The sequence below is a fragment of the Mytilus californianus genome, unplaced genomic scaffold (genome assembly GCF_021869535.1).
Source record: "Mytilus californianus isolate M0D057914Y unplaced genomic scaffold, xbMytCali1.0.p SCAF_7, whole genome shotgun sequence".
Lineage (NCBI taxonomy): Eukaryota > Metazoa > Mollusca > Bivalvia > Mytilida > Mytilidae > Mytilus > Mytilus californianus.
This window is the reverse complement of record NW_026262723.1, coordinates 69,078,604-69,094,269: the sequence shown is the minus strand read 5'-3', so window position 1 is coordinate 69,094,269 and position 15,666 is coordinate 69,078,604. Positions and strand designations below refer to the sequence as shown.

General features: G+C 31.8%; 1 protein-coding gene across 3 annotated transcripts in view; it reads left to right on the top strand.

Annotated features, from left to right (window-relative positions):
• LOC127709955 (protein CLEC16A-like) overlaps window positions 1–15,666 on the top strand; it is a 126,063-nt gene that overhangs the window by 67,936 nt on the left and 42,461 nt on the right. For all 3 annotated transcript variants that reach the window (XM_052215659.1, XM_052215658.1, XM_052215657.1), the window contains exon 19: window positions 8,353–8,473. In XM_052215659.1, coding sequence (XP_052071619.1) covers window positions 8,353–8,473 — 121 coding nt within the window. The remainder of the gene's footprint in view (window positions 1–8,352; window positions 8,474–15,666) is intronic.

Genomic DNA, 15,666 nt, shown 5'->3' with positions numbered 1-15,666 from the left:
GAAAATCATTACACAATTTTTCTTTATAAATAATGATACCATAAAATTCTTGTTGTAAAATTCTAATTTTCATTGTATCCTTTAATTCTGTTTTAAGTTAAGTAAAAGTTTTGACCAATTTACAATAAATATTTCCTTCCTGTACAGATTTTTAGTTGTGATATATTAGGTATGACCTGTATCTTTCATTTACTAACTTTCCTTTTTTTTCCTTTTGTATCCTTTTTGTTTAGTCTGCGACAGAGAGATATAGCGATCATACATTCCAGTTTCAGAAAGTTATAAACTTTATTAAACCTTCTCAGTAAAAATGTTTTTAAACTTGGAAATAAGTTTCTTAAAGATCAAGAAATAGAATTTGAAGAAATAAGATCATTTTTTTTGTATTAATCTGTATTTCTGTATAAACGTTCTTAGTTTTTGCTAATCAACAATACACTTTTACACCGACAGCAGCAATCAGAGGAAAAACTCTGTAGAATCCTTTACAAATCTTTTGTATTTGTTTCTCAGCATATAACTGTTCTAATGTCTTCTACTATACAGGACTTTTCAGTCTTTTACTTCTGGAGTAAAGGTTAAAGTCTTGCTCTAGACATTTGCAAAATATGTCAGTGTACTCTTTCTATAGGCATGCAAAAAGTAAGTGATTTGTCCTAACCATCATTAAAACTTGACCCTACATAACATGTAACCAAGTTATTTTTTTTTAAAAAGAATAAAAATAGAAATAAATTTTAAATCATTTTTTTTTCAATGATACAAAAACCAAATTGTTCTTCTCCATGATACAAAAACCAAATTGTTCTTCTCCATGATACAAAAACCAAATTGTTCTTCTCCATGATACAGAAACCAAATTGTTCTTCTCCATGATACAGAAACCAAATTGTTCTTCTCCATGATACAAAAACCAAATTGTTCTTCTCCATGATACAAAAACCAAATTGTTCTTCTCCATGATACAAAAACCAAATTGTTCTTCTCCATGATACAGAAACCAAATTGTTCTTCTCCATGATACAGAAACCAAATTGTTCTTCTCCATGATACAGAAACCAAATTGTTCTTCTCCATGATACAGAAACCAAATTGTTCTTCTCCATGATACAAAAACCAAATTGTTCTTCTCCATGATACAAAAGGAACCATTTAGATTTTGTTGTTGTACTTTATGGCATAGATAAGAAGATAGAACCTGTCTGTGACAAGATTATATTATTTTTAAAAAAACATGCGTAAATCATTAGTTATCGATTTGTCAAAAAAACAATGCATTTATCTGTTGAATTAGATATACTAGTTCCTGGAACTGCAAATCACTAACATTTCATGCTTGAGCACTTTTGGTAATTTTATACATTTTGGTCCATAGTATCATGAGTATAGTCATTCAGAATGGTATATATATTGTCATTAAAGTATTGATGTTAATGCCAATGGATGTTATGCAACAAACCAACAATCAGTCTATCGTCTATTTAAATGGTATATCAATGATGCTTTATCACTATACATGTACTATATAATTGTATATTGTAAAACTTGGCTTTGTCATGGCTTACAATTTATTCTCGGTATGTCTGTCTTGAATATTAAGGTTGAACATACAAGTATTTTCAGACAAATTTGCTTGTTTTTAACAATCTACCGGTATGTCATTTTTCATCTTTCTTCATGACTTTTTGAAGGTAGAATAATTTTTTTATACCCTAGCTGGGATATATGAATCACTCTGTCTGTCTGTCAATCTGTCTTTGCAAATTATGTGCAGAACTTTTGATTGACTTAGGATATCAGTGAAACTTAGTATTATAGTAGCCTACCTTCATAAGATGTGTCACAAATAAGGTTGGAATGTCTGTCTGCAAGGTCTTGGTCAAAAACTTAGTTCAACTTGACATCCTTTCATTCAGGTATGCAAAGATATGTCCAACTCAGATTTATTGAATGCAAAGTCAAGCCAAACTAAAAACCTATATAAGAATATCAATGATGCTTGATATTTTTGTTGCCCACAGCTGTAGAGTGTGTTGCATATAAGGTTGGAAAGTCTGTCTGTAATTTCAAGGTCAATGTTTCCGTACCAAGTAAATCACGATGAATACAATAGTACCATTCTGTGAGCTTTGATTGTGGAATTTTAAGTTTATTCTGCTGTACAAGCAAATTTTAGTAATGCTCATCTAAATACACATGATAAACAGAAAATAAGAAAAATACTAAATAAAGATTTTAGAACACCTATTAATACATCAGAGATAAGTTCTCAATGTATTGTTTTGATAAACTTTTTACTGGTCTTTTCATCCTATTACTGCTTGGTTCAAGTCTACCTCTGGGGATCAGCAAAACTGGAAATATGCGTGGTTGTCTATTGCATCTGGTATTCACCAGAACCAGTTGATTTGCCTGGCTGCCATTAGATTGTATGAAATGGTAAAAACAACAGTGTTAGTAACACATGTAAACCCTTAACATTGGTCATTATGCTTCAAGCTTATGGTATATATAATGGCATATTTTTCGTTTCTTTTCATCTCTGGCTTCAAGGAAGCTACACAATTGAATACAATATAAAGTTTGATTCTAATTGGTTGATAAATAAGCTAATTGCTATATTGAATTACAAGAGCTATTTGAATGAATAACAGTTTTGAAGTCAATAGTTAATGAGAAGGAAGTCATAAATCTTTAACTGATGACCTAAAACTGATGTGATTAGTTTGTTATTTAAAAAAAAAGTTGAACAAAGATTCATATTGTGCACTATCAATTAAATAAAAATCTTTCTAGAATAATGGTCTATGTCATATGATACATGTAACTAATATTTTAAATGCTGAGATTTTGATCTCAAAACTACTTTTTGGATAAGAAAAAACACTTTTATCAGTTGACCTTTCTCATGGTTGATTTTACATTTGCTTTTTTTTAACGTTTTTAAAAATTATCTTTATAAAATCAAACACCATGGCTGACTAGAACATAGAACAATATTTAAACTTACTGTACTTTTTGGTATTGAACCTGTGTTCTTATTGATTGTATTGAACTGTTTTAGATAAAATATGCACTTCAAGCAAGGTTCATAAATCATCACATTTTATCCTAATTATGGTAAATGGTAACTTCCTGGCCATTATAGAGTCCATGCATGCAGTCTTCATGATTAAGCACAAACTGTACAGCTCTCAGCCTGAGCCTGCATGGCCATTATAAAGTCCATACATGCAGTCTTCATGATTAAGCACAAGCTGTACAGCTCTCAGCCTCGGGCCAGTAAAAATGTTGTATGGCCAGTCAAATTTTCATGAAAAAGGCCTTTAAAGCCATTTTTTTTTCTTTTTTTAAATTTGACCTTGTAAATCAAAAAGTTCTGTTTGTATTTTTGTCAGATTAAGATGACACCTGCTAACCAAATAAAATGATCACCAGTTTTAAGAATTAGATGTAGTATGATCTATCTGTGATAGCGATAGTTTGCTCTTCATTTTATTTTGTTGAAATTCAAACTTTATCTAAAAACAAGTGACTATTGTTCTTCAAATTGTTAGCTTACATGTTAAGATGCTAATCCATTTTAATCCTAGCTTTGTCAAACTCTTGCATTTACAGTGACATTCTTCAGATTTAATATAGAATATTTATTTGGAATTACCATTTGTTTTATTTTATTGGAATATTTTCCGTTGAACTTTTATTGTAATTGTTTTGCACTATTGAGGAAATTATACATAAACTACCATCTAACTGCAATTAGTCTTTTTGTTGACTTAAGCCAGTGAGCTACCCCCTGAATTATTAATATAACAGGAACGACGAAAACCCCTGTTATATATCCACCAAATAACATGAATGAAAGGAACTATAACCGTAACTAATAGAACATGATACGAAATATTATTGGTAATTCTCTATTAAATAAACAGGATAAGATTTTTTAAACTTTTCACCATGTTCTTGATCATATTGATTGATCATTTGGTTGGTTGATCATTTGGTTGATTGATCAGTTGGTTGGTTGATCTGTTTGTTGGTTGATTGATAATTGCTTAACAATGCAATTTGTAAAAAATATGATTTCTGTAAAGTAATTGATTTGATAGGTTTCATCCCACTATCTAAGGGGCCTTGGTGGCAGCTCAACTACTGTATCAATAGCCTGTCAACACTGAGGTTGTGAGTTCGAACCCTGCAAGAAGCATGTGCGTTCGACTCCAATCTTAATTGACTGAGAACGTCAGTTTTTCAGTTAAAGATGGATTGTTCTCTTTGAGCACTCCTCAGGTTTCCTCCAATAAAAATTTACCACCACAATGTAGCCAATAGTGCTGAAAGTGGTGTTAAACACCAACAATCAATCAATCAATCTTTCAAAATTCCAGCGGAACCCCCATACCAACATTTTGAACAGTTATTAATCAGCAAAGATTTACATTATATCATTGAGTATGAATGAAAAGATATATAAGGTATACATCAATGAGACAGCAACCCAGAGACAAAAACAATTTTCTAAAAGACATCTGGAGCCCCGGCAACATATAGACAGTTGTCTATGCATACGTCAGCCAGTTTTAAATTATCCAATATGAGTGGTTTCAAACTGCTTCACTGAGCGGGGCAATTATGGTTAAGATTTTATGTGGAGACATAAATGTAGGTTAGCTACTAAGAAACTCTAATTTAAAAAAGTGGGGGTATACTGTTTTACCTCTGTCTTTCCGTCTGTCTGTCCATCCGTCCCATTAATATTTTTCGTCGCAGCTTTCTCAGGAACTACATCATAAGGATTTCTGAAATTTGTTTTCAGGGTTTATATAAGTCAGCTATACCGTGTGATGCGTTTTCAGATTCATCACTCTACAACTTCCTGCTAACTGAAATATTTGGGCGGGGGTATCATCAGTAGCAGTAGCTCGCAGTTTCTCTTGTTTTAGTTGCAAAGTATATTGTCTCTAGAAGTCAGACATACATTTACAACATTTACTGTAATTAGGTAATGAGGTTCACTGAATAAGAAAATTCTAATTAACCAAAGATTTATGTTTATTCATTTCTAAACAATACAAAGGAAAATAAAAGACTTTGACATTTGTGAATTCATTGTCTTGCCATTCATGTTTTAAAAATTATTAAATTTGCAAACTAGTTAAACAATTATCACAGACCACAGATATTAATTTTATTTATGTATAGCATTAACCATGAAACCACAATTATTTAACTATCCTGAAAATAGACAGGATATACCTTAAATTAGTAAAAAATGCATTCTTTACAATAATGAGTTGGTCTCATTGCTTAGTATTATGTAAGAATTTCTTGGAAATTAAAAGTAATCTATTGATCTAATGCACATGCTGTCTAATAAGAAATGTGTCATCATTTATTTATAGTAGAGGGAAAGTGCTCAATAACATATGTCTATGTCTATGCTCCCAGGGTACTTTATTGTCTGGACAAACCTTAAAAGTAATAACAGAAAAATTTGGTGAGTTAGCATCAGGAAAACCTGTGGTTGAAGATGCAAGGGATATCAAGCAATTTTCACATTGTCATTAACTGTCCATGATCAGTTTGTGAGGGTAAATAATTCCTTGGTTAATCCATCATGAAATTTTTAATCTGTTATATTAAGCATGAGAAGTAGCAGTGCATGTAACTCTTTCATGAAAATAAAAAAATATTGTAGAAACTTTCAAATGGGTAGCTTTTCTGAATGCAATTTCCAATGCATGCCTTAATTTGACTGAAATTAAATTTACAGTTATTAACACCATGTTTAGATTTGCATATTATATCTTTATGAGTATCAAAAAATTATGACTTGGTTAAAATATAATTTCTTACACAAAATGTAAAATTTTGAAGAGTTAGAGATTGTGAATTCTCCAACAGTATTCATTGAAAATGAAATATTTCACTGTTGTTAATCATCATTGATATTTATATGCTCTTATGTCTTTTTCATGAAATCAATTATGAAGAAAAATTAAGCTACTAAGAAATTTCATGTATGGCACTTGCTGACATGATTATGTCAGTTTTCTAGTTTGTTTTACATTATTTTGATTTCTTGTATGCAATAAGGTATTTTAAAGTGGAAGCTGTTTGCCATTGGACAGTTAAGGTTGTAGTGTTTACACCATTTGAACAGCATAACTGAAAATAATTATCTTATAAACATGAGAAATGAAGAATATCCTTGCACTATAGAATGAATAAACACTTAATAAATTTGTGTGTCTGAAGCACTTTTCTGGATTTAGCTTCATCAGGAACATTCAAACCTAAACGTTTCAAAGACAGGGATGCGTATATAGGATGAAACATTAACCGCTATATGACCAAAAAGGACATAAGCAGAATAGCCAAAATCATCTAAGTTCAATTTTGCCTGAGGGAGACTAATAAACATATGAATGTGGAATCATAAATTATCCTGGAATCCTGGCTCTGTGATTGCTTTATAGTAGAGTCAGACAAATACTCAAACATGTTTCACTTAAATTGGGTGTAAGAATAATGCATTATCAATATCATCAGTTTCTGAAATATGACAAGAAATGTTTAATTTGCTACAAATTTGTTTATGAGTGAATAAAACTTAAGGCCATATTCCAGGTTAGATAAAAATCTCGAGATATCTAAAATGCTACTAGCTAGCTGAAAAGTGTCAGTCTCCTCTTAATCATACACCTGCTCCAAAGGAAGGGGGTAATATTGTTTAACTCCTGTTCATCCGTACATCAGTCCATCCCATCAAATTTCTGTTGCATTTTTCTCAGTAACTACAAATAATAGCTTCCTAAAGCACTACGTCAACATGCTTTAATTACCATGTGACTCACTTTCAGATTCATCACTTATCAATACCCTGTTAACAGAATACTCATTTGTTGTAATCACAATAGCCATGAATGAAATTTTCGTCACATTTTTCTAGGGAACTACAAATAATAGCTTTCCGAAATTTGTTATTAGACTTCATGTCAGCAGACTGAACTGTGTATTGCGGATTCAGATTCATTGTTAATCAACTTCCTGTTTACTGAGTACTTAATTATATATCGTTCTAACACATACTGGCCATTTGCCTGAAATTATTGTCACATTTATTTGTGAACTACAAATAAGAGCTTCCTGAAATTTGCTATCAGGCTTCATTTTTGTAATGTGTTTTCAGATTCATCTTTCTTCAACTTCCTGTTTACTGAAAACCTTAAGCAGAGGTATCATTAGTGAGCAATAGCTTACAGTTCTACTTGTTGATTTCCAACCGGAATTAAAACGCTAGCCAAAGTAAGGTGTCCATTTGGCAAGTTCACAGCCACATCTGGTCAGAATAGGGACGTTAGATCTGTTGCCTTTTGTAAAGAGAGTGCCACACTCTTTGCACGTTAAGAACCCTTGCAACAACTCTTTGAGGGGTCTGTAGGTGGCCTGTTGCAAGGCTAAGTTTCTGTCCCTATCCAATATATCCTCTTTTTCCTATGGCATTCCAAATTTCCCTGACCTTCATTCCTACAGCCTCTATTACAGGACCTACCTATTGTATTTATTGTTAATTTGTTCTCGTCCTGAACATGCATGAATATTTGCCACTGGATGTTAAGCAACCGACAATCAATCAATACTTGCTGATTTAGTTTTCCAACTGTTTTGATTTGGGAGTGACTTATAAATCATGTGTAGACAAACGTAGTGTCTGATTTGTAATAAGTTTAAGGCTTGATATATCTAAGAGGGTCGTAATGGGAGTATCTGCATGACGAATAACTGTAAAAAATCTTGCCAAATGACGTTAACGGTAATTTTTGGTACATGACGATAAAATGTACACTTTCTTTATGACAGTAAAAAAATCGACTGATTTTGACGATTCACGTTAAATTCTTTCCAAAAATAACGGTAATGGTTAATTATTTGAGACCTCTGACAAATCACAATAAGGATATTTTGACGAATCACGATAAAATTTTAACCAATTTGACGCTAATGGTAGTCGAAAATTACCGTTTGACGCCTGAAGGTAAAGGGCATTCCTACCCTCATCTAATGACTTTTTCTTCCAATTGAAATCCTAGATGAATAAACTCTACTTCCATTGGAAATGTATGGAATTAGGAATGGGTCCACTTGAGAAACTCTAACATAACTGAAAATTTAAACGAGTCATGGGCTTAGCTGTCTGTTACAAGAATTGAACAATTATATAGATAAACTAAAGTGTACTGTTACATAATACAGATGACTCTATATGTATTCTAAACTATAAAAATGTTTTTGGGGTAAAGGTTGACAGTCAAACTTAAATAATTTATCTTTTTTATCTTTCATTTTCAGGCAATACGAGTGTTTTTCTTGGTGAGGGACTTATCATTAACTTTGTTACAAGAAACAGAAAGTCAGCTACCACTGACCAAAGAAGATTCCTGCATTAAAGTATCAGACATTTTAGATCTCAGTAAGTACTTATAGTTTTATGCTTTTTATGACCCTAGTCCGGGAGTGCTGACGTCTGACCTGTCACCTGTGCTGTGTAGATGTCTGGTATGGGTGGCATATGTCGAAAAAAATTGCAATGGAATTATGACTGAAAGAAACATTTTTATACGCCCTTCAACGGGACGTATTATGGTATACCGTTGACCATCTGTCCGTCCGTCCATCGTCAACATGTCGGACATTAACTAATAAAAGCTTTAACCAATATGCATGAAACTTTGGTGAATTGTTTATATCTATTGACATGAGCTCCCTTACGTTTTTTATAAATTTCAGATTTACCGTTTCATAGTTTTGGGGTTTTATTTATTAAAAAAGGGGGGATTTTCCAGTTTTCGGACAATAACTAAGAAATGCTTTCAGCAGTTCTCATGAAACTTTGGTGAATTGTTTATATCTGTTGATGTAAGCTCCTTTAAGAATTTTATAAATTTTAGATTTTACATTTCTGAGTTATGGGGTTTTATTCATTAAAAAAGGGGTGATTTTCCAGTTTTTGGACAATAACTCAAAAATGCTTTCAGGTATTTCACATCCAATTTTTTATGGAAATATTCTTTATAAAGCACAAAAATGTCAGTATTCACCTCTGAAGCTAACAAAACCTTTAAATAGACTTATTAAGAAGGGATATAGTTACGATACTGTTGTCAGGTCATTAAAGATTGCATATTTTGGCGTTAATATTGATTCACTTATAGGGTCTTTGCATCGGCACTAAACACATTTATTTTAAAACCAGTTGTTGGCATGACACGGGTTATGTTCTTCTCATATATGTTATGATGGTATGATACTAAACCCCTAACGGGAAGGATTGTGCCTGATATTCATATGATGAAGACATAATCTTTCAATCAGTTTAATTGAAGTCTGGAGCTGGCATGTCAGTTAACTGCTAGTAGTCTGTTGTTATTTATGTATTATTGTCATTTTGTTTATTTTCTTTGGTTACATCTTCTGACATCAGACTCGGACTTCTCTTGAACTGAATTTTAATGTGCATATTGTTATGCGTTTACTTTTCTACATTGGCTAGAGGTATAGGGGGAGGGTTGAGATCTCATAAACATGTTTAACCCCGCCGCATTTTTGCTCCTGTCCCAAGTCAGGAGCCTCTAGCCTTTGTTAGTCTTGTATTATTTTTAATTTTAGTTTCTTGTGTACAATTTGGAGTTTAGTATGGCGTTCATTATCACTGAACTAGTATATATATTTGTTTAGGGGCCAGCTGAAGGGCGCCTCCGGGTGCGTGAATTTCTCGCTGCATTGAAGACCTGTTGGTGACCTTCTGCTGTTGTCTGTTTTATGGTCGGGTTGTTGTCTCTTTGACACATTCCCCATTTCCATTCTCAATTTTATTTCAGCAGTTCTCATGAAACTTTGGTGAATTATTTATAGCTATTGATGAAATCTCCCTATTGCTTTTCATAAATTTCAAATATGACATTGAGAAGAAATTGAACTTTATTTGTTTATAGTCTGACAACAGATTTACTAAGTATTGCGCAACATCACAGTGAATTGCACAACAGCAAGAAATCTTTAATTGAATATAAATTCAATTCATATAACCAATTTCAAGTTCTTTTAATACATTTATTCAGAAACCTATAATATGTACAATCCAAATTCAGACCTGTATCAAGCTTGAATATTGTGTCCATTTTTCCCCAACTGTTCAGGGTTGGACCTCTGCGGGCGTATCCAGCTCCGCTCAGTGAAGCAGTTTATTACTCTTAAGTTCATTATTACTTTTAATTATACACATACTATTACATTACTATATAAAAAAAAATAGTTGCAAAAATATAGGTTGGGTTTTGTCATTTTCCTAATAAAGCATTTTATAAATGTCTGAATTGTCTAGGTAAACTGATATTTTATATAAATACATGTAGTAGTAAGCCAAAACCAGCTACACATTTATATTGTTTAAAATCTTTTTCCAGCTGCATGCCTACTTACGCAAGAAGAAGGGTACAATTTAGTATTACAAAAAAACTTGCAGACATGAAAATAATACTTCATTGTTGTTACAAAATTCTATCATTTGGTTTTTGTTGATTTTAATGTTTGAAATTTAAAATATGGTTGTATTTTTGATATTTTTTCACCCCCTTATTAATGTATATTTTGAGACTGTGTCATCTTTTGAATGCGATGAAATCGATATTTATTTGAAAATTTTCATATCTAAATTGTTAGTATGAATTAACTATGTATTAAGAAGTTTTTGCCTTGAACTAAGTTTAAAAATAATTGTGCTTTAAGATTAGATACGTTTATCTGTCAAGTGGAATATCAAGATAAGATGATACTATCTATAGGACAAACATGAAAAATAACATTTCTAAGAAATGCAGTTTTAAGGAAAAAAAAATGTTTATAGCTTACTTGTTTAAAATACACTGACACGGTCATGAGGAAATAACATATGTCATTGTATATTTTTGCTACTTCCTCTTTTTAAATTCCAAAAGATCCTAATGGAAATCCTCATAAATTGTTAAAAGAAAAGGTGATTTCCCCTGTTTTTTTCAGTAGTGGTTTTATAAGAAATCTTATTTTCATACCAGAAGGAATCTGTAGCAGTTTCATTTGTATAATGTAGCGAAATAATGAAATGGCAGAATTTCTGGTATCTTGTAGTGAAAAGAACAAATAACAGGAGATCATAAAGACTAGGTTTCTAAATATTAGTGGTCCTTGCATTCCTAAAAGTTATTTTGACAAGTTAAGGTTGACTCGCTCTTAAAAAATATACGATGGATTCTCTAAATTGTTAGGTACCAATTTTGTGGATTTAGTGGGAATATATATATCCATGGTACAAGTAAATCATGAATTTGAATGTGCAACTAAGTATAGGCTTGTAATCCACGAAATCAAATATCCACAAAAATATAATTTTTCCTCAAACCACGAAAATTTGGACCAACTAAAATAACTTATCCACGGATTTGTTAGATTTCTTAAATTTTCCTAAGGAGAGTTACTTATATCTTCAAAATATTTAAGAAATTAAAAGCACTGTATTTAATTCTTTCCTAGGTTCTAAATTCTACAATTTTGCACTGTTGTGGGGAAAATTCTTCTTAATTGAATGAAGCATTAAATAAGAAATTAGGACTTTTTTTTTCCTTGAAAGAATATTATTTAGAACAATAAATTGTTGTCTCAAAAAAAATTAAAAATAGAAAAAAGAAGTTGTCAATTCTTGAATTCTTGATATGCCATAAAATAGTACAAAAACTTGTTGTTTGCAATATACTATAGTTTTAGGAAACGGATTAAAATAAGTTAACAACTTGTTTCCGGATCCTATTAATTCTTTAACTTGAATTTAATTAATAAAATATGTTTACTATTAGAACGAGATAAAAAGTTGTAAACAATTGTATTTACAAAAATAAAGTTGTTTATCATGTTTATTCTTCTGATCTGTAATAAATTATGTTTGCAACATATAAAAACGACTTATAAAGTAGGCAATGTATTGTAAAGTGTAAGATTTTGGCTGGGGTTTCAAAATTGCTAATTTCATAATTAAAATAATATGGTGAAAACATCCCCAAATGTAAATTTGATTTTTAGGGAAAATCCAAATGAAAAATATGAACAACAAATAAATAAAACCATGCGAATAGGTCTGATCCTAGAAATCGTGAAAATATAACACTTTACAGTATTCAGGATGGCAACTCTTATCAATAAAATTGAGAATGGAAATGGGGAATATATCAAAGAGAAAACAACCCGACCAAAGAGCAGACAAACATCCGAAGGCCACCAATGGGTCTTCAATGCAGCGAGAAAATCCCGCACCCCGAGGTGGTTCCAGCTTGCCCCTAAATAAAATTGTGTGCTAGTTCAGTGAAAATGGACGTCACACTAAACTCCAAAACATATAAATGAACTAAAATTAAAAAAAACATACTAGACTAACAAAGGCCAGAGGCTCCTGACTTGGGACAGGCGCAAAAATGCGGCGGGGTTAAACATGTTTTGTGAGATCTCAATGCTCATTTTTTATACGACCGCAAAAAAATTATTGTGGTCGTATATTGGTATGACGTTGGTGTCGTCGTCGTCATCCGGCGTCGTCGTCTGAAGACACGTTAGTTTTCGCACTCTAACTTTAGTTTAAGTGAATGGATCTCAATGAAATTTTACCATAAGTTTCAATACCACAAAAGGAAGGTGGGGATTGATTTTGGGGGTTATGGTACCAACAGTTAAGGAATTAGGGGCCAAAAATAAGCATTTTTGTAACTTCCAGACATAACTTGTGTATAAGTGTATGGATCTCTCTGACATTGTACCACAAGGTTCCATATCACAAAGGGAATGCTGGGATTGATTTTGGGGGTAATTGCCTCCAAATTTTAGGAATTAGGGGCCAAAAAGGGACAAAAAACAAGCATTTTTCTAGTTTCATGACAATAACTTGTGTGTAAGTGTATGGATCTCTCTGACATTGTATCATAAAGTTCCATATCACAAAGGGAATGCTGGGATTGATTTTGGGGGTAATTGCCCTCCAAATTTTAAGAATTAAGGGCCAAAAAGGGGCAAAAAACAAGCATTTTTCTAGTTTCATGACAATAACTTGTGTGTAAGTGTATGGATCTTTATGAAATTGTACTACAAGGTTCCATATCACAAAGGGAAAGCTGGAATTGAGTTTGGGGGTAATTGCCCAAAACATTTAGGAAAAAGGGGCCAAAAAGGGGCCAAAAATAAGCATTTTTCTAGTTTCCAGACAATAACTTGTGTTCAAGTGTATGGATCTCTCTGAAATTGTACTGCAAGGTACCATACCACAAGGGGAAGGCTGGGATTGAGTTTGGGGATTATGAATCATAAGGGGGTTCAAAAAATTTGGGGGGGGGGGGGATTTTTTTTTCCTTTTCCTTAAAATTTTCCATTTTAAATTGGTTATTTCTGATTTATATATAAAAGCAAATAATAATGATATGGTTTGAATAGGTAAATTAAAAAATTTTAAGTTCTTAGACCACTTTCATTCTGTGTCAGAAACCTATGCTGTGTCAAATATTTAATTACAATCCAAATTCAGTGCTGTATCAAGCTTGAATGTTGTGTCCATACTTGCCCCAACTGTTCAGGGTTCGACCTTTGCGGTCGTATCAAGCTGCGCCCCAGCGGAGCATTTTATTAAAGAGAGACGGAAGATACCAATCGAATATTCAAACAGAAAACTTACAGAAGACAAAATAATTAATTTTTAATCTTTAAGGCCCTAAATTTAGGGGTATTTGTTTGCATGAGCATTAAAACAAAAAAATTCGAAGAAAAATTTCAAAAGAAAAAATCTGTTAGCCCCCAAAATAAGTTAAAGATAAAAAGATACAAATTATTGTGTGTCCCACTGGCTATTGAAAACATTTTATAGGACTAAGTCTATTTGTTGAACTTTTTAGGCACTTTTTAAGTCCATATTTTGGAACATAAATTGTTCCCAATAGATACTGATAGCGTTTCCAGAAGTAAGTCTATTTGTTGACCTTTAGAACACTTTTTAAAAGGAAAATAAAATTAGGTCTATTTTATGATCTCATAGCATGTACATATCTACTCAACTAGGTGGAATATAGTTCATATACTGTTCTTCCTGGAATGAAGTAATCAATGTTGACAGGTTTCCAGGTATTAGCATTTTCCGTGTATGGTTTTTTGCTTGACAACAGATTAAAAAATGGTCGTGTCATTAACTTAAGTATATGAAATGTACATTTATTTGTCTTAGTTTGATAAAGGAATAATTTACTTAGTTTGAAAAAAACATTCTTTAGTTGTTATGTTCTCGTAATGATTATGAGTGAAGTTTAGCAATACTACTTACATAAAAAAAAAAGAGAATAATTAAGGACTCCAGTCTTTATTTGGTATCACAACAGCAAATTGACAAATAAAATTCTAACTAAGTAAATGAAATTATAAAAAATCTATTTTTTACATTAGTTGTTTTTGATTTAATCTTTATTTTTGGGTTAAAGAAAAATTTTTGGTTTAATAATTTGCCGACCTATTAAAATAACTTTTTAAAAATGTATAATTTGTCCAGTATTTGAATTTATGCTTTCTCCCTACCAATAAAATCAACAAAAATTGCTATTCTAGTGAATATTGGAATCATGTCTGTTAGATTAGAAATTAGGAAACTAAGTTGTGATAGAAACATTAAAATGTACCAACTTTTCTGCAACAGATGTGCATTTCAACAAATGATGTCTGTCCATTGACAATTCAAACCAATATATTTGGAAATTCAAAATTTGATAGGGCTAGGGTAGTAAATATTATCAACCTGAAATTGCTAATTTGAATTCATTTGGCAAATCTAATAAAAGACCGCTCGAAAATTTCGTGGTTGTGTTCCTATAAAATTGGGTAGATCTGTTGAACATTTGCTGCATTGTACCTCTTCAGAAAGTGCTTCAGTCTGACCAAAGCCAATCCCATGCTCCACTTGCAGTTGTATTAACAAAAGCAACTGGATAGTGGTGGGGGCTGGCTATAGTCAGACAGAAAGTGTTTCAATAGCAATAAAAGTTTGAAACTCTTCCGCAGACTGAAGATAACCCTTCTTGTGTGTCTTTTTTTAAAACAAAGTAATAACAAATAGTACTGACTAATATCGAATTCTAGTGCATGACCCTGCTAAGGAATAATTGTAAATAGTCTTAAATCATGTTAACTTAAATCCCTAAATACATTTTAATATTTGTTGGCAGTAATAATGAAATGTTTCAACTTTTTTTTTTCAATTTAGGATCAAATTTTGACATTTTTTGTAATGTATAGGTTGATCTTAGATTATGTAACATATGATTTTGTATCTAAACTAGAGTTTGAATGAAATTAAAAGACCAATCTTTAATCACCCTGATTAAGAGATAGCTTTAAGTATACAGAAGTGCAAACAAAAACGATTGATCTTGCATGGTGATTGAGTACACCTCAAACAAATACAAAAACGACACCAAGTTTGTAGTATTTTCTAGTAACTAGGTATTTTGATTTCATTCAGGAACATTTAATGAAGAAATTGATAACTGCTCAAATCAGAGTTAGCAATGTTACTGAGAGGTAGAATTATCATTGCTTCATTTGAGTTTTTTTTAT